At 38.3% G+C, this 19,744-nt stretch overlaps 1 protein-coding gene across 1 annotated transcript; it reads right to left on the bottom strand.

The window, feature by feature from the left end:
- Positions 1-1,019: 1,019 nt before the first annotated feature.
- LOC133531263 (zinc finger protein 320-like) lies at positions 1,020-18,090 on the bottom strand. The gene is made up of 6 exons (XM_061869394.1): positions 17,705-18,090; positions 15,883-16,024; positions 13,842-13,898; positions 10,612-10,674; positions 8,097-8,162; positions 1,020-2,811 (listed from the first exon to the last, which is right to left on the bottom strand). Exons 1-6 carry the CDS (start codon positions 17,831-17,833, stop codon positions 1,130-1,132), a joined length of 2,139 nt encoding a protein of 712 aa, XP_061725378.1. The 5' UTR covers positions 17,834-18,090; the 3' UTR covers positions 1,020-1,129.
- Between the last annotated feature and the right edge of the window lie 1,654 nt (positions 18,091-19,744).

The raw sequence follows: 19,744 nt of genomic DNA, 5'->3' as shown, positions 1-19,744 counted from the left end.
CTTGAGATCTGCCCCGGAGAATGTCAGTGAAGAGGCCGTGCGCATTGCCACATATACCATAGTGCAGTAGTTTTGCGCCAATTACGCCGTGATCTGCCACGTCAAACGCCTTTGAAAAGGTCACAGCAAAGCATTGCAACCTGCTGTTTCCCCTCCAACGCGTCGAAGATTTTGCGCACAGCCTCACGCGCTAAGTCGGTCGTACAGCGTCCTGATCTGTATGCGTATTGTCGATCGGATAATGCGTTTGTTGCATCGAGGAACGCTGTTAACCGAGAGCATAATCCGTTCTCCAACACTTTAGCGATGCAGGGTATAATAGAGACTGGCCTGTACCCATCAATATTCTCTCTTTTCCCTTTGCCCTTAAAGAGTGGAGAGATCTTACTAACCTTCAGAGGGTTGGGGTAGGATCCTTCTTTAAGGCATGTGTTGTACAAATGCGTTAGGGCGGGTGTGACGGTATGAACAATAGAAAGTAATAAATCCATCGATATGTCGTAAATATCTTTCGTAGACTTGTGTGGAATACGCGTCGCGATTATATTGTGAACCTCTTTGACGGTGAAAGGGGTGAGCCTAATGGAGCGGTCCGCAGGTGCGCGCGCTGCGCTCAGCTGGTCGCGCACGCGGTCAAGGTCGGCGCGAGGCGCACCACAAGCTAATGCAGCGCGTACAAATCTGGTGTTCATGGAGTCGGCTACCTCTTTTTTTGAACTACATTTTACACCTTCTGGACTTTCCACTACATCTGTAAAATCAACGACGAGACGTCTTGTTTTCCCTCTCTCTTTATTAACGACCTCCCACATTGTTTTGGACGAATTTTGAGTCATAGACATTTTTTGACAGTAGAAACGCGTTTTGCACTGTTGCAATTCATAGTTATACCTAATTTTTAAACTGTTAATGCGATTTTTTAACTCAAGATTCGTTTAGCTTATATAGATTAGAGAGTACTTCTCTCGATTGACTAAAATTTATTTTGATACATTCTACATGACGTTATGTCTCTGTGAAAATAATGAGGCGAAATTCTATTACTAAAATACTCTATATAGCAGCGTCTCTCTCAAAGGGATGACCATAGTTGAACCGAATTATATATAACTCTTACGAAACAACAAGGTTATGGTATCCTAGATATATGTGTTTCAAGATGTTTCCTTAAACTTATTTCATCGAAGAAAATCGTTTCACAAATTTCGCATTCGTATGAATGTTCATCAGTATGAATTTTTTTATGTCTCTCTAATTCGGACTCTAATTTAAACTGATCTTTACATTCTTCACAGCTGTATGGCTGTGCTCCGATGACACTCCTTATATGTGTTCCTAAACTATCTCTTTGACTAAATTGCTGGTTACGTTCATTACAGCTGGATGATTGTTCATCGTCGTGTCTTTCATAAGCAACGAAGCAATCCTTCTGTGTGAACTGGAAGTTGTGTTTTATATTGTCATGTATAACTTTTACATGACTATTAAATTTTTTTTTTTCACTAAATTGATCATAAAATACTTCACATCTATATTTTTTTCCTGCGGTGTGAACTTTTTCATGGTTAACTAAAAAACGTTTTTGTGTGAATCCCTCGTCACATTCCTTACACTTGTATGGTTTTACGCCACTATGGGTTCGTTTATGTTTAGCTAAATAACTCTTTACAGTGAATCCTTTGTCACATTCTTTACATTTGTATGGTTTGACTTCACTATGCAGTTTTTTATGTGTATTTAATTGATGTTTAAGTGCAAATTGCTTGTTGCACACCTTACATCTAAATGCTTTCCGTCCAGTATGGGTCACTATATAATGTCTATCTAAATGTTCTTTACGGGAAAACTCCTTGGTACATGCTTGACACACAAATAGTTTTTGAGGTTTTTGTGGGGCATGCACTTTTATATGTCTAATTAAATTACATTTCTTTGTGTACTGCTTGTTACAGTAGTCACAGACGAATTCAAGGTGAATTCTTCGATGCATTTGTAAATTCTCTCTACATGCAAATTGCTCGTTACATTTTATACACTTATATGATGCCATTCCACTTCCAGCGTGTTTATTTCTTATATGTTTATGTAATGTGTCCTTATCTGCATATTTCTTGTTGCATTCTATACATTTATATGGTTTCAATCCACTGTGAGTTCTTTTATGTCTATCTAAAATCTGTTTTCGTCCGAATTGCATGTTACATTCTTTACATATGTATGGTTTCTCTCCAGTGTGGCTTTTTCTATGTATATACAAATAGCTTTTTGTTGCAAATCGCTTATTGCATTCTCCACACACGTACGGTTTCTCTGCAGAGTGCAATCTCAAATGCTTATTCAGTAATAAGCTACTTAGAAATGTTTCCTTACAAACTCCGCATGTAAGTTCCGGGTGTGTATGTGTTCTGATATGTCGGATTAAAGTAAGTTTTGACGTAAATTGCTGACTACACATGTCGCAACAGTAGGTCGTCTGATTCGTTTGTGGTGGGATCTGGTGTTGTTGATGTGTGATTAAGCTAGAGTTGTGTGGGGTGTGTGTAGGGCTCGTATCGTGTGTGTAGGCTTGTTGCTCGGCGGCGGCGTCACCGGGCAGGTCGTGCTCACTGCCGGCGGGGCTCGGCCGGCGGTGTGACGTCACGGGGCTCGGCCGGCGGTGTGACGTCACGGGGCTCGGCCGGCGGTGTGACGTCACGGGGCTCGGCCGGCGGTGTGACGTCACGGGGCGCGGTTGTTCGTGGAGGCGCTCGAACCTCACGGAGCACGCAGGCGCGAGCTCTTCGAGCGCTCCGTACTCGCTGGATGAAGACACTGAAACCACCAATCACGGTAGTGTAAGCCATGATAATCCCTGCGCCAAGTGTAATATTATGGCATTCTGAGACATAGCTTAATATAAGCTATGCTTTACGTTGTCTGGGGTGTATTATACCTCATCATACCATAAACTCACATGAAACTTGTATGTATATGTGTGTGTTCGACACAACCATAGGTAAGTGTAAATTACAATTCAATAACACGTTTAACGAAATATTAAATTAATTTGAATGACGTGTGATTAAGAGCATTCCTATTCCCAAAAAGTATATTTTGGGTATTTAGAAGTCTGCTTAAATAGTAGATCACTCCTAAGTAGCAATTTATAATTTTTATGTATGTTGCCCTTAGTTTAGTGACAAAATAAAATATGTCCTTCATTGTTATTAATAAATAAATAAATAATAATAATAAATATATCATAGGGACATTCTTACACAAATTCACTAAGTCCCACGGTAAGCCAAGAAGGCTTGTGTTGTGGGTACTCAGACAACGATATTTATAATATACAAATACTTAAATACATAGAAAACATCCATGACTGAACAAATATCTGTGCTCAGCACACAAATAAATGCCCTTACCTTATGGTTGATTATTAAGTAGCATCTTATCTTATAAGTGGCGAAGTTCGTGTCTGAAGAAGTGTCTATTTCGATCCTAGATAATCGAAATTTCGGTATCTTCCTTTATAAGAGTATCTCGAATATGCAATAGCGAAAAAGAGACAGATAACGTCGTTCTCGTAACGAATTCTCCATTTGAGATGCTACCGGTTAGCCCTCTCGATTTAATGGATCGTGGAGTAATCAAGAGAACATCATAAAAAAACATCATGTCCGCCATTTGTACTTTCTTGTATTGTGCATAAATATGTAAATAAAAACGAAGGAAATCATAATGCTGGCAGTTATTATGAAAATTTAAAATATCTGGCACAGTAGACATGCATAATTTATATTTATTCATAATAATTCATATTATACGTTACAATATTGTTTAAAAGAAATTATTAATAAAACAGGATTTGAAACATAAAAATATTGAGCGAGTATTTATTCGTCCCTCTCGCTGTGGAGACTTCGGGATGCTGGTGCACTGAGGGTAAGTCCTTCCTCCGGGATCTGGGTCGTCGCCTGCTAGAAAGAGACCTTGACCCCCTCCGGGTTTTTCCTGATGCAAAGGCTATCCATCGCAATCCAACGCGGCAACGCAGCGAGCGTGATGGGCACCTTCGCATCGGGGGCAGCCCGGTAGTCAGTAGATACGTAGTTATTTTATACATATTTATATTTAAGTTCAGATACATTTAGGTTTAGGGATTAAAGGGTCTAGCAGGCTAAGCGAACAAGAAGTGCCCCCAACGACGGATTTTGTCGATATTTCTGGTAGTGTACTGTTAGGTCCTAAGGACCCTCCATGCTTAACATCAGACCTCGATTTATTTATTTTATTTTATTTTTATTTTTTTCCCATATAGGTATACAAGATACACTTATGTCCGTCAATGTACATTATTGTTACTTATCAGTATGTAGTAATTAACACTTATACATATTTAGTATCTACTCTTTACGTTACAATGTCACATCACAATCTTCCCACACATTTTTATCTGTTAAATAATCTGATACTTTATAGTAGGCTTTCTTAGTTAAATTGGTTTTTATAACTCTTTTAAACATATGGTATGGTAAATCTGTTATGTAACTAGGTATTTTGTTGTAAAAATGGATCGATTGTCCTACAAATGACTTCCTAACTTTTGCCAATCGTAGCCGCCGCACTGCAAGTTTTCCTTTATTTCTTGTATTATAGTTATGTATGTCACTAATTTTTGGAAGATCTTCATAATGCTTCCTGGCGTACATAATAACTTCATAAATAAAGAGCGACGGCAATGTTATAATGTTTACGTCTCTAAAAAGATCTCTTAGCGATGTGCGTGGTTTTAGATTATAAATTGCTCGCACTGCTCTTTTTTGAAGAACAAATATGCTCTCCACATCTGCAGCTCTTCCCCACACTAGGATTCCGTACGACATCAGATTATGAAAATAGCTATAATATACCAATCTTGCTGTATCTACATCTGTTATTTGTCTTATTTTTCTAACGGCATATGCGGCAGAACTTAATTTACTACTTAAGCTAGTTAGGTGTGATCCCCATTGAAGTTTTGAATCGATAGTTAAACCTAAGAATACTGTGCTATCTGAAAACTCTAAAACATCCTGTCCGAGCATCAAGTTGGGTTTGTGACCCATTGGCTGGCGGCAAGTGGAGAAACGAACACACTTGGTCTTTTTCGGGTTCAGAAGCAAGTTGTTTGTGCTGAACCAAGTCAATGTCTTCTGCAAGACCGGGTTTATGATAGTCTCAGCTGTGTCACTGTTTCTGGGCACTTTAAATAAGAGAGACGTGTCATCAGCAAAAAGAACTGTATCCGTTAAACCTTCGAGCACATATGGTAGGTCATTAATGTAGGTCAAAAATAGAAAAGGCCCCAATATAGACCCTTGCGGAACTCCCATTTCCACCAACATTTCGACTGATTTACACCCCTCAACTTCTACACACTGGGTCCTTTTAGACAGATAAGATCGAATAACATCTAAAGAACTACCTCTGACGCCATAATAGCTAAGTTTTTCCAACAATGTCGAATGGTCCACACAATCTTTTGATTCTCTTTTGTTTGCGAGTTATTCAGGATAACGTAAAATAATTAGGGTATCATTAAAAGTGTCATATTTTATAAACGATTCAAGTTACGTGAACCAAACAAAATTATATTTGATAACAATAAAAAAAACTACAAAATGCATATTTTTTACCAGCATCCTGTCCTTAAACTTCATTGCAAAAAATAAAAATATTTTTTTCCTTCCAATTTTTTTTTTATTTTTCGCGGAGGTACACCTCCAAAAAAAATATGCATGAGTAGCCACTAATTCCCACTACATACACATATAAAAATATTTGCACAAATGTTCGTGCTTTATGTCAAAAAAAAAACGATTCTCCAATAAGTAGTCACTGGCATTATATGTACAGATAGAAGTACCAGTGCAGTTTGAAGATTAGTGTGTAGGTATACAAACTCTTCTAATAAACCTATTTGGAGTGCATCAACGATGACGTGTCAGCTTTGATAACATCTGACACATAAATATTATCTGCATTTGTTTTTTGCATTTTGTAGTGGAAAATGGAAAACATTAAGTGCAAGTCTTGTAAAAAAACATTAAAAAATATCCGTGGGAAACAAAAATGCATAGAAACAGAGCAGGAGGCTGATTTATATAGCAAATGCAGTAATATGTTAATGTGCATAAATGATTTATTGTGTGGTAAGTGTCGACTTTTAGTGTATAAACATAAAGCAGTAGGTTGCAGACGAAGAGTCAGCATCGCCAATTGTTGTGCATGTACTCGCAGAAGTTGATGCTACTGCTTTATGTTTATACACTAAAAGTCGACACTTACCACACAATAAATCATTTATGCAAATTAACATATTACTGCATTTGCTATATAAATCAGCCTCTTGCTCTGTTTCTATGCATTTTTGTTTCCCACGGATATTTTTTAATGTCTTTTTACAAGACTTGCATTTAATGTTTTCCATTTTCCACTACAAAATGCAAAAAACAAATGCAGATAATATTATGTGTCAGATGTTATCAAAGCTGACACGTCATCGTTGATGTACTTCTATCTGTACATATAATGCCAGTGACTACTTATTGGAGAATCGTTTTTTTTTTGACATGAAGCACGCACATTTGTGCAAATATTTTTATATGTGTATGTAGTGGGAATTAGTGGCTACTCATGCATATTTTTTTTGGAGGTGTACCTCCGCGAAAAGTAAAAAAAAAATTGGAAGGAAAAAAATATTTTTATTTTTTGCAATGAAGTTTAAGGACAGGATGCTGGTAAAAAATATGCATTTTGTAGTTTTTTTTATTGTTATCAAATATAATTTTGTTTGGTTCACGTAACTTGAATCGTTTATAAAATATGACACTTTCAATGATACCCTAATTATTTTACGTTATCCTGAATAACTCGCAAATAAAAGAGAATCGAGGTCTGATGTTAAGCATGGAGGGTCCTTAGGACCTAACAGTACACTACCAGAAATATCGACAAAATCCGTCGTTGGGGGCACTTCTTGTTCGCTTAGCCTGCTAGACCCTTTAGTTTTTAATTAGTTTTATGTTTAGATACATTTTAGTATGTATTTCCATGAAATATATTGTTTACTTATACTTTATTTACAGGAAAAAAATACATTTAAAATTAATATTAAATCCGAGTTTAGGTATTTATTTCCGTATTCGTTTCGTTATTAGCCGTTTTCATGGTGCTTGGGTGTACCTATTGTGTTACATACCCGTGGTGCAATAATGAAATATATAAACGGGTGTATTTCATTCCCCATCTCCAACAATCCGTTCCGCAGTTTGACAAAGTTCTATAGTAGGTGTAAGTGTTTTTTTGTTGGACAAAATGGCTACTAAGAGATACTTTTCTGGTCTGTAGAAATTATAACAGCCGAAACTTTGACGATCGGTCTGGCCTAATTCGTATATATTGATCCTGCCTGTGAAGTCGATGGTGGTATTCGTATTTGTGATGATGAGCACATATATTTGTTTGAGTCATGGATGTTTTCTATGTATTTAAGTAATTGTATATTATATATTATATTTGACGACCGGTCTGGCCTAGTGGGTAGTGACCCTGCCTATGAAGCTGATGGTCCCGGGTTCAAATCCTGGTAAGAACATATATTTGTGTGATGAACACGGATATTTGTTTTTGAGTCATGGGTGTTTTCAATGTATTTAAGTATTGATAATTATATGTTATTTATATCGTGGTCTAGGTACCTACAACACAATCCTTATTGAGCTAGCTTACTGTGAGACTTAGTCAATTTGTATAATAATGTCCTATAATATTTATTTATTAAAATATATATACCTACTTCCTATAACAATATACATACTTAATGGCGCAGCGACCCAAAATGAGTCTTAGCCTCCGACACAAGTACACCCCAGTTGTCGCGATCCTGTGCCATCTCCCACCAGTTATCGGCTTGGAGATCGCGCAAGTCCGCTTCAACAGCATCGTCCCAGCGATACCTGGGACGTCCGATAGGCCTCCGCATTACCTGGCGTCCCAGGTAGCCGAGCCAGCGGAGACGAAATAATATACATTATATTTATTAATTTATTATTCATAAGAGAGTTACTCACGCGACGTACGCTCCTCTTCAATTGTTTCTTCGCCCGACACCTTCGGTTTATCTAAACTTTCTTCATCTGCAAGCATATTACATTACGATTAGTAAATTTAACTTGGTTGGCCTACAAACTAAAACCCCATTTAGACTGTTCAAGAACTTGCATGGAATATTACCAAAACACAATATATTTTTTCAACAGAATATACACTACATTCACAATATATAATTAATGCCGCAATGTGACGAAAGTCGCGTGCACGTTCTTGAATCTTCTAAATGAGGATTTAGGACGAAGTCTTGTGACATTTCAACTATTAAATGACCAAATTTAAAGTGCATAAGATCGCCTGCGTGTTCCACCTTTAGGGCGATAATCGTTTGAACGCCCGTCTTGCAGGTAGGCAGAAGGCAGGCATTAGGGGATTTATTTCTTAACTGGAACACAGCGAGCGCAGGCGATTCTACCAACAGAACTAGACTCAAATCTACAGAAGTATGCTCAGACTGCAGCTATAGGTACCTATATTGGGCCGAGGGCGGGTATTTACCTACCCACGGATAAATACGCCAGAAATTTGTAATTGATGTATATGACGTGTTAATATACCATATGCGGTGACTTGCTGTTGCCGCCCACTAGATGGGCCCCTGAAACTGCCGTCCTGAAGACGACCAGGAGCAACACCGGTGTGAGCGGCTCAGGGGTATCGAGTGGTGTACGCCGCTTTTTTTTCTACCCAGTGGCTGATAACTGCCACTGTGCCAACTCGAGTCTTATGCATGTTTCACTTCCACTCCACCCCTGGAGCATATGGCTCTCACGACTCCTGTCTAGACGGCCGATGAAGGCAATCCAGAGTTGGGAGTCCTGCGGATCGAATTGAGATCGATCGGGACCTTCGACCTCGAGGCAGCCACAAGCTGCCCTGCGCGCCGCGGTTGTTTTTATTATTTTAAAATTTGAGTCAGGAAACAAGGTCGATATTTCATAATCCTTATTGGGACCGTGCGAAGTGCATGGTGGGGGTAAGTAAAGCGATCCTAGCGCATAAGGTGGTAAAAATTTGAACTAACTGCGGATAGCGTCTTTAACATTTCGTACAATTATATGGCTCGAAATGAAACTTTGATTTACGATTACTCCTGAAATATTAATTTAAATTGTATGGTGTAAGGGACCATTGTAAGCTGTATGAAATGCTTAATATAACTAACGTATTTATTTTGATAATTGTTAATAATGTATCCATGTAAATAGCTTTGCAAATGCCACGTATTACGTGATCTTTTTCTAGAAGTTACGAATACGTATAGTAAGTTGTCCTTAAAAGATAGACATTTAACATCGCGGACTTTTTTGTAGACCTATGAATGAGAAACAACCCCACCATACATTGCGTTGTTATAGCTCAAACGGATTAGGCAGCGTTTTCGATTAAAGCTCCTAGCCAGCGTGATTTTTTCCGACAACATCGTTATATTTCAAACAATTTACACAAGTTATATACTTAAGCCTTCCTCAAGAATCATTCTATTGATAGATGAAAGTCGTATGAAAATCCGTTCAGTAGTTTTTAGTTTTGGAGTAGTTTTATAAGATGTAGTGAATTGACGTTTTCCCCTAGACTTGCGGACACTAGGTTGCGTGACAGTCGTGCACGCTCCCAATAGACTAACATACATCATAACACAAACATAAACTTAAGAATTAAATAATATTTTGGCGAGAGAACGGCGTGTCTCCAGTGAATCGTCTTGTGTGTTATTGATGAAGCTACTGGGGCTTAATTGGGATCAAGTGATAAATATACATATATGAAGAATTAATTTTAAATGATAAACAAAACTGCAAAAAACAAAAACTATCACCGAAAATTATTGTATATATTGAGCCGTTTTAATATCTCACGGTAAAGAGAATTTGAAATAGAGGTGTATTGTCAAAGAAAACTTTGTAGCCACGTAAATTTACTGCCATCTTTTGACACATGATTAAAACTTTTAGAACGCCATTTGACTTTGATCCTTTTTCTTACACTCATGTGTGTTAAATTTGTTAAGTATGAAAAAGTGGCGCCATCTTACCAGCCACAACCTAAAGGTTATGAAGCCATCGCTTGAAACGATGCCGCCAGAAGAAATGGGAGTAAATTTACTGTGGCTACAAAATTTTCTTTGACAATCCACCTCTAATTCAAATTCTTTTTGCTCACGGTAACCATGACGCAGAACTCGCAGACAAAATAAGTAATTCCAGTTTTATAGTATAAGGACTTATGTAAATGGATATAAGTAGAATATATCTTTTACATTTAGTGAACTTGACAATAAGGGCGTCCGCTAGCTGGTGCGGTTACACGAAGCGGGCACACGCACGCGGGTGGATAGTGGGTAAAATCATACGCACGCGCCCGCGCCCGCGCCGATTAGCGATGCCCATACTATTTTTATTGAGCCCGCTCACTCGCTCCGTGCACACGCGCCAGATAGCGAACGCCCTAATAAAATATGAAGTGTGTACTTACGTAACATAAGTTCGTCTCGCGGCTCGTCTTTGCACGGCGGGACCGGGCACTCCTCGTCTGAAACTGAACATAATAATATAGCTGAACATAGTAATAATATAGTGTACATTTTTAGGGTTCCGTAGCCAAATAGCAAAAAACGGTACCCTTATGGATCCGTCATGTCTGTCTGTCTGTCCGTCCGTATATCACAGCCACTTTTTTCCGAAACTATAAGAACTATACTGTTGAAATTTGGTAAGTAGATGTATTCTGAGAACCGCATTAAGATTTTCACACAATAGAAAAAAAAACAATAAATTTTGGGAGTTCCCCATACTTAGAACTGAAACTCAAAATTTTTTTTTTTCATCAAACCCAATGATATTGAGGTTTGTAATATCATTTTTTTCTAAACTGTATAGTTCGCGAGAGACAATGTGGTAAAATGTGTGTCCCCCCCTCCTGTAACTTCTAAAATAAGAGAATGATAAAACTAAAAAAAATATGTGATGTCCATTACCATGAAAACTTCCACCGAAAATTGGTTTGAACGAGATCTAGTAAGTATTTTTCCTAATACAACATAAATGGTACGGAACCCTAACCCTTTTATTTTTTTATTCAAACAGTTTTACACAGTATTACAGTGAGACACTAAGGCACTGTGGAATGCATACAATATTATTACTATCCAAAAACGTTAACATATAGTTGTGTTTAAGGATTGCAAACCGGATTGGTTTTCAACCCGGCCGGATCCGGCCGGATTTTGGCCGTAGTCCGGCCGGATCCGGCCGGACCGGATCCGGTTTGGTACAGGGGTATAAAAGTTAATTAAATGACATATTTTTCTAGTTTTTTGCGTAATACGTATTCCTAAATCTATAATTTGAAGTTAATAAATAACTTCTTAACAATAAAATAGAACTTGGTAGTAAAAAGTGTCACAATGTCAATATCATTTAGAAAACAAAATTTTTAAATCGGTAATTTATTATATTTAACCATTCAAAAGTGCTCAAATTTTCGTTTACAATTATAAATTTGCTTAGTTTCCAAAGCCTGATGATGGGATGTGGGGTGGGAATTGGAGCTCCTTGAAAGGACAAGTTTTCGTAATTGTTCTTTGATTGAATTCTTTGTAGAGTCTGTTCGGAAAGAGAAGAGTCGTGGAATGTATTGGGCCCCATACATTCCACGAATCTTCTCTTTCCTCACAAACTCTAACGTTGACATCCATTCTAGCATAGAGAAATAAGAATTACATAGATTGCACACTCAATACATCAGTTTTGGTACCAAAACGCTTATTATTTTAGTAGTCGACATCTAGCATCGAGTAGCGGAACTCTCAGGACTGCTACTCGACAATAGATATCGCGGCAAACAAAAAGTCTAATGCTCAACGATTTTCCGCTAATATTATAACCAGAGTAACCGGAACTCTATTTTCAACTCCTACGCTTACTATTATTTATTACTTTTAACCAATTATGATATTAAATGCGCTCTAGTATTATCTTGCTCTAATTTATTTGTCCGAAAAAGTAGTAGACTGTATGACTTAAAAAAATTGTACTTTTTTTTAATTTATGGAAAAGTATATTGGTCAAATTATAAGGAACAATACACGACACGACGATCTCATGCGAAAAATAATAGAATGTAGGATTGAAAACCATCGCGGAAAGGGAAAGTTACATAGATCAAATAAAGAATTGGCTGGACGTAGAGTAGCATATACTAGGAGATGAAGGAAATTGCATAAGATTGGATGAAATTGTAAAGACAAAAGATTCTCTCTTAAATTTGAATAGAAAAGAATCTATATTTTATCATATATATACATATATCGGAGAAAACTAAAGATTATCAATATTATCATATATTCTTCATTCACACATTGATGAGCCCAACTGTAGTCGGTTAATCTCCTATCACAACATTATGACACGACATGAACCTTCTCTTTAGCATAAATTACAAATGCCTTCCATGTCATCTCCATCCTTTCATTTTTCCTTCTATTACAGTATTTATGTAATCGTCATATCGTGCCACCAACATGAAAGAAGAAGAAATTCTCTTGTGTTCCCAGTCATCGTCATAATAAATATATTTTTATCTTACTAAATTTATACTTTTTCATTCGTTTTGTTCTGTTCAACTTCATACCTCGTATCCGTTGCCTTTTCTTCATCTGAAACGCACAGCGCGTGCTGTATTTAGGCGTTTTTTTTATTATACCGGATCCGGTCCGGATCCGGTGATTTTTACCGGATCCGGTAGCTCCTGAAAAGTGCCGGATCCGGCCGGATTACCGGATCCGCTGGACCGGATTGCAATCCCTAGTTGTGTTATACAATAACAATAAACTTAAATACTACCGTACAGAAATGTCACTTCCTACAAAACCGAAGTTTAACAGCTATTCAGAGACGAATCATGCTGTCCCTTTCTAATGTATAGCGCTATCCCTTTCGGCTATTTAGGGTTGTCAAAGTTCAAGTCATTATCTTATCTGTGGTTGTGCACGCATAGGGACGTCAAGTTGTGCCAACCCTAATTGCTTAGAGCAATGCTGAGCCGAATGAAGCCGAGAATGCCCGAAAGGAGGAGTGTCGACCCACTGCTACCATCCCATCCCGCCTTCAACACTCAGGGGTAATATGTCTTTATTCACCTACTAGCTTCTCCGCGCGACTTCGTCCGCGTGAAATGATGATCATTAATTAAAACTATCCTGAGTTCTTTACCGGGCCTCAAACTATTTCTATAACAAATTTCATCTAAATTGGTTCTGCGGTTTAAGTGTGAACAGCTAACAGACATACAGAGATACTTTCACATTTATAATATTGGTAGGGAACTGGTAAAGTATCAAATAATATTTCGTAAATTAGTTCAATTAAACTCATAAGTCATTGGTACAATTCGAACTAAGGACTTCCAGTTTGGAAAGCTGCATTGCATGCCTTACGCCTAAGCCAGTAGCGCTCGAATTTATTTCTTTTATGACGTGACATTTATGTTGTTGTTGTCCTAAAGCATCCCTGAGGTGCAAAAGGCCTTAACAAGCTCGCGCCACGCCTTCCTATCTTCAGCTCGCCTTCTGGCCTCGCTCCAGCTCAACATCGTCCGTCCTAAGTGAGCTAGCGTTGCGGTTGATATTTATGTATATGATATAAAACATTTTATAATATCGGTTCAGGTCCAGGTACTTAATCAGGTCTGGTTCAGGTACTTACGTAAGGAAGGCTCACTGCACGCACCATGCTCAGGCGGCTGGTCCAAGCATTTCTCGTCTGAAATATAAAACGTAATAAGGTATTAAACAAATATCTTAAAGTAAACATCAGCAATGGTTGTAAACAATAGTAAATAGGTAGTTTTCTTATGCAAACATACTTGGCGGTATTTGCCCAAAATATTTGTGTTACACCTCTTTTCTAGATATAGAAAAGTAGCAATATTTGACAAAGTGAGTTGCTTCATTCAACTTATCTTATCTTATACCTTTAAACGAGCAATTTTTGTATATATATATATATTTCCGGGATCTCGGAAACGGCTCTAACGATTTCGCTGAAATTTGGTATATGGGGGGTTTTGGGGGCATACAATCGATCTAGATTAGTCTTATGTTTGGGAAAACGCGTGTTTTCGAGTTTTCATGCGTTTTTCTTTCGACGCAGAATATGATCGCTAATTTCGTGTTGCCGGCCACTGTCCGTCTGGTCCAGCGGGTTAAGACGCGGACTGCTAAACGAGTGTTACGGGTTCGAATCTCGCCCGGTGTCTAACATTTTTTTTATATGTTCAAGTTTATATATAATTTTTTAATTTTTATTGTTTTAGACAAGTTTAATTTAGTAAAAAAATGTAGTTAAGATTATCGCCTATACACAACCATATTACAATAAATAGTTATAACCGAGCTAAGCTCGGTCGCCCAGGTACTAATAAATTTAAAAGTGGAAAAATTACTGTCTTGGGTTAGGGTCTCCCCAAACCAGTCGACGCGGAGTCGGCTTTCGCCGAGTGTTTTACACCACACTATTCGCATTTAGCCGATCGACCGTCTCCGCGGTTGGACACCTGCGTTTAGCAGTCTCATCCTCCTGGCGGCCGTAGAGACGCCCGATCGCCTGCGACTTGCTATCGCAACAGTTGTAAAGCGACGGTCGGCTCTCCCGTGCTCCGTCCTGCCGTCGAGACGTCAGACAGCACACGTACAGCCGTTGAGTCCGACGAACAGATGTAGGACAGCGGGTGATCGGCAATTGTAAATCTCATTTTTGGAGACTGGTTGTTAGTAACAACCTGAGTTTGAAATTGAACAGACCTGTGAGATTATTTTCCTTGGTAATTGTTACATATTATATAATAACCTGTGATGATGGATATTTTACGTAGACGGGCATGGAAAAAAAGGCTTACCAGCATTTTTACCGTCATCGGCTCTGTTCGGCCGTCGTCAGCTATGTTCGGCCGTCGAAGACGCTGAACGGCTTCCGCCAGCTCTGACCGGTCCTTATCGTAGGTACTCGGCCGTGATCGGAGCCGTTCAACTCTTTCCGGCACCGTACGGCGGTATAAGGAGATTTATGAATGCGAACGTGTGCGGTAGGCTGCAAACAGCGTCGTACGAATGCGAACAGCTTTACGGCAAAACGCCGTTTTCCCGTCGAAAGACGTCGTTTCGCGTGGGCCGAGCCGATTTACGACTTATTCGCTCTTATTGCGTTGACATAAAGCTTTTTCCGTACGCGATTTGCCGAAACGGCGTCGACTAGTTTGGGGAGACCCTAAGACTTGAACTCCAGAGGCCGTGAGAAAATAATTAATTCAACTTTCTTTTCATAAGCAACAATAAAATAATGTATTTTCTCCAAAAAATAATTACTTAGAATAAGAATAAGAAATATTATTTATTAGCACAAAAAGTTACAAAATTTAGATTAATATTTAATTGTACATAGAAAATTGCGCTAGAAGGTCTTCACTCAACTTAGATAATATGCAGTCTATTAAGAAGAAAAAAATACATCAAGTCTGGAGATGTAAAAGGTCCCCAATGTCATAGTACTAATAAGATTTGGAGGTGTAAAGTCTCTCCAAGTGTCAAAATAAAATTTATACTAAATAAATAAACCGCGTCTGGACTGTTAAATCAGCAGCCATCCATAAAAAAAACATGATCCCGCATTGTTTCATCAGTTTTGCTACATTAAAGCGTAGTGTCAAGCCTGGCTGTATTGATATTAAAGAAAGAAGAGAAAGAATTACCTTTGACCATCAGTTCTCCCTCTAACCTCTCCTGCAGCTCGGCCTGGCAGCGCTGTACCTGCATCTTGAAGAGGCACGCTTCCCGCAGGCGCTCCAGACACACCTCGCAGATACCACTCTTGTCATTGCTGCTTGGTGTTAACTGCAACAAGTTATCAGTCATTGACTACTCCATACCACACATGTAGTAATTTATGTCTATATTCTTGGCACACAAGGCTTATAAATTATTCCACGAGATCTACATATTAGAAAAGTACTTGAAAGTTATACCTCTGTCTTTTCACTGAGGCAGTTGGGAATAAGTATTACGGTGAGGTAATGGATTGGTTGCAGGCTTAGCTGTGTCAAGCCGCATCCGCAAGCCAATTTGTATTATGTTAAGTAAATATATAAAATTATTTTAGTCCTATAACTCCACTACAGTTCGCGTTATCAAGGCACGCGTCTTCGTGAAAGACACAATCTATACCTTCTACTAAAAATCACCATAGTAGGCATAGTCAGGAGTCACCAAATAGCATAACATGGTCTGGATAGGATACGCCTCACTTAACCTAAAGCTTTTAAGTAAACAGTAACTTATTACTGAGTACGTAATTTAATCAAATGTATCCCATGCTTTGTCTTTGCTGCGGTCAGTTAGACAATGGACAAGCAAACTATGTGCGAGAGATATGCAGTTTGTGAACAAAAAATTCACTGAAAAAATCTCTCTAATTAAAACATGCTTATTTGATTATAGTCTTCACAATATTATTATGATAAATAGAGGACTTGCTAATTTTATAGTTTCCCCGTTAAGTTCAACTTAAGTATTAATAGTACACAAGTTACAGCAAGAGTCTGTACTCTGTAATATAATGGTTACAACTAGGGCTAGGCAAAGTACCATATTTCAGTCTTACCCCCCTAATTTAATTAGTAATCTTTATTATAACTTAAGTAATATGACAATCAGTCTGGCCTAGTGACCATGCCTATGATGCTGATGGTTCTGGAGTTTAAATCCCGGTAGGGGCTTTTATTTGTGTGATGAGCATGGGTATTTGTTCCTGAGTCATGGGTGTGTTCTATGTATTTAAGTATTCATATATTATATATATCATTGTCTAAGTACTCAGAACACAAGCCTTCTTGAGCTTACTTTGGGACTTAGTTAATTTGTGTAATAATGTCCTACAATATTTATTTATTTGTGCCCAGTTGTGTGAAACCAGGTGTGCTTGAGCCAGTGTAGTGAGCGTAGAAGCTCAGAGTCACAGTGGTGAGCGAAGCTGCTCAGAGCCAGTGTAACAAGCGGAGTTGCTCAGATTGGGACGCAAGTTTGGTCTGAACATTAAGCAGTAAATGGTCACACCAAATTATCTGTTGGAAGCCCAAAGTTGCAGCGGCTCCAGCCAGGTTCTGTAGATGGCGCAGGAACTGTGATGGGCTATGGTCGCCATTCGCCAAGCTTTTCTTGAACTACTAGTTGCCACATCCATTTAATTAACTCTGCCTTAATTTTTGGATATTTATCGGCAGCAGGCGGGTTAGTGATAACGTCCTTTCACTTCCATCGCATACCGGACCTCCAGCTGCCCAGCGACATATAAAATTTCATCTCGTCAAGCGTCAAATTGGCCTTCAATCTGGGCAAACCACAGCGCAGACTTGCCCGCGTTAAACGGAGGCACGCGGACCGAACGCCAAAATCTTCATGTAGGTGTTTGATGATGTCGGTAGTCACCAGTGCAGCTGTATGAAGGAGAAACTTTGTACACATAAAGATAGACGCGGAAACTATTTACAGAATCGTTTACATCGAATTATGACTTACTTTGATTACAAAGCATTCTTCGATCATGATCGAAAATATTTCCGTTATGCCGAGACAAGTGTACGGTGTCATCAAATCTTTTTCCGAAGGGCGCTGCAGGCAGCAGTGGCACTGGTTTAGGGATTCCATCACATTACTTACTACAAAACACTGTTTCACGATCGTATATACATATACACGAGAAAAATAGCTTTTCTCAGCATTTTATGTTATGACAACGCGCCAGTGTTGCCAGCACGGCTAGCACATGATTACACGCGGGATAACTCGCGCCGCGAGAAACAACAGTCGCGTGTCACAAATTTCTATCTCGACCTGTCAGTTTCTCGATTTTGGTAGCATAAGTTGGCAGATCGAGAAAAGAATTCCACGCGAGAGAGCCATCCCGCGCGCGACTTAGCCAGTGTGGCCATTTATACTTGGAACAAACTTTTCTTTCGTGGCAACACTGAATCGGTACTAACATAATCGGAAAAATTATGAATAGTCGGCTTTAGAAACGGAACGTCCCTAGTCACAATAACTTTGTCTCCTTCTCGCAGTATTAAGATTAAAGAAATAGCAAATATTATTTTGAAGTCGGAAATGTCAATGTGTCAATCATCAGCGTTGCCAGATCGTCCTAAAAGGGACGGTTTTCCGTCCTTTTTAATGCCACACCGTCCCTTTCCCGCCCCTTCCAAGCTACCGTCCCTTTTGGGCATCAAGTGCCTAAAATAATTAATTTCAAAGTGACGAACGACAATTTACTTTGCTACATGGTCGATAAATATCTTCCATCCACGGCGAATATCGAATGTGTAGCATTCGCTTATATATAGTTTTATAAAGTTTCATATCTCACTTTGTAGTAGCCTATAGTGTTTGACAGGTGTACCAACATCAGAAATGTAACTTACGTAACAAAAATAGTTTCCGCGTTTGTATCTAATCTACATCTCGCCTTAGTTTAGTTTTAGTTTGTTTTGTTGTAGCCATTATCTGTGGTAACGTCGAGGACTGAAAACTTGAAAAGCGACTAGCGAGAGTCAGAGAAACACTGTGATCAAGGTAAAGTTTAAAGTTTTCCAAAATTATTTTGTTTTAAAGCGTTCATTTAGTTGAAAGTATAGAAACTCCTACAACCATTTGATCGGTCGGTCAAAGAAACGGCAAACTTTGGTAACGTGTTGAATCCTATTGTATTTGTGTAAGTATTAAATTAAATAATTGTCTATTTCTTCGTAATTATTTGGGTACAACTGCTATAGTTTCATTATGTAGTTTGCATTGGGAATATAGACTGATATAGACTTTTAGTCTTACAGAGGAGACGATAATCTCTGACATTATCTCAGAAGAACATATCTAGATTATTTTGCGAGAGAAAACAAAGTTAACTAACAGTATCTGAATCAAATACATAGCCCAAATAGCGACGTCGCTAGGTTCGACGGTACGTTTATACAATTAATAAGTAAATGTGCCAGTTTAATTTTTTTTCTCAGATTTCGATTGATATGAAAATTGGTAGGTTCAGGCTTTCCCTTCTGATCAGAATAAACACGAAATCTCAATTATGGACAAAAGATATGTATGTCATTTTCCCTTTATTTACGGAAATTCTATACGTTTTCGCTAGAATATTTTTGAGGACACGGTGGCGCACATCCAAAAACTTAAATCAAAATCTGAGAAGAATGAGGAAAAAAACGAAAACAACATTAAATATGGTCTATATTTAATGTTGTTTTCATTTTTTATGTAAATGTATGAAGAAATAAATAGGTAATATGAAATATTTTTTTTTGCTCTGCCCATGAATCTAGTATTAAGTATGGATTGGGCATGAGTGGTGGGAAGAACTGACAGAACGGGATAGTCTTATGTATCTTTCAGTAGGAGTAGCGAAAAAGCGATATTATTGTTTGTCCTTGTCGCAGTCGCACAATTTTTTAAATTCCCCACCTTAAATTGAGCAAGATGATTGGTCGAATTATTTGTTGCCCACCATAGATTAGATTAGATTAGATGATTTATTTCATGAAAGACAATTACATA

The sequence above is a fragment of the Cydia pomonella genome, chromosome 25 (assembly GCF_033807575.1).
Source record: "Cydia pomonella isolate Wapato2018A chromosome 25, ilCydPomo1, whole genome shotgun sequence".
Taxonomy (NCBI): domain Eukaryota; kingdom Metazoa; phylum Arthropoda; class Insecta; order Lepidoptera; family Tortricidae; genus Cydia; species Cydia pomonella.
This window is presented reverse-complemented; position numbering and strand designations above follow the sequence as displayed.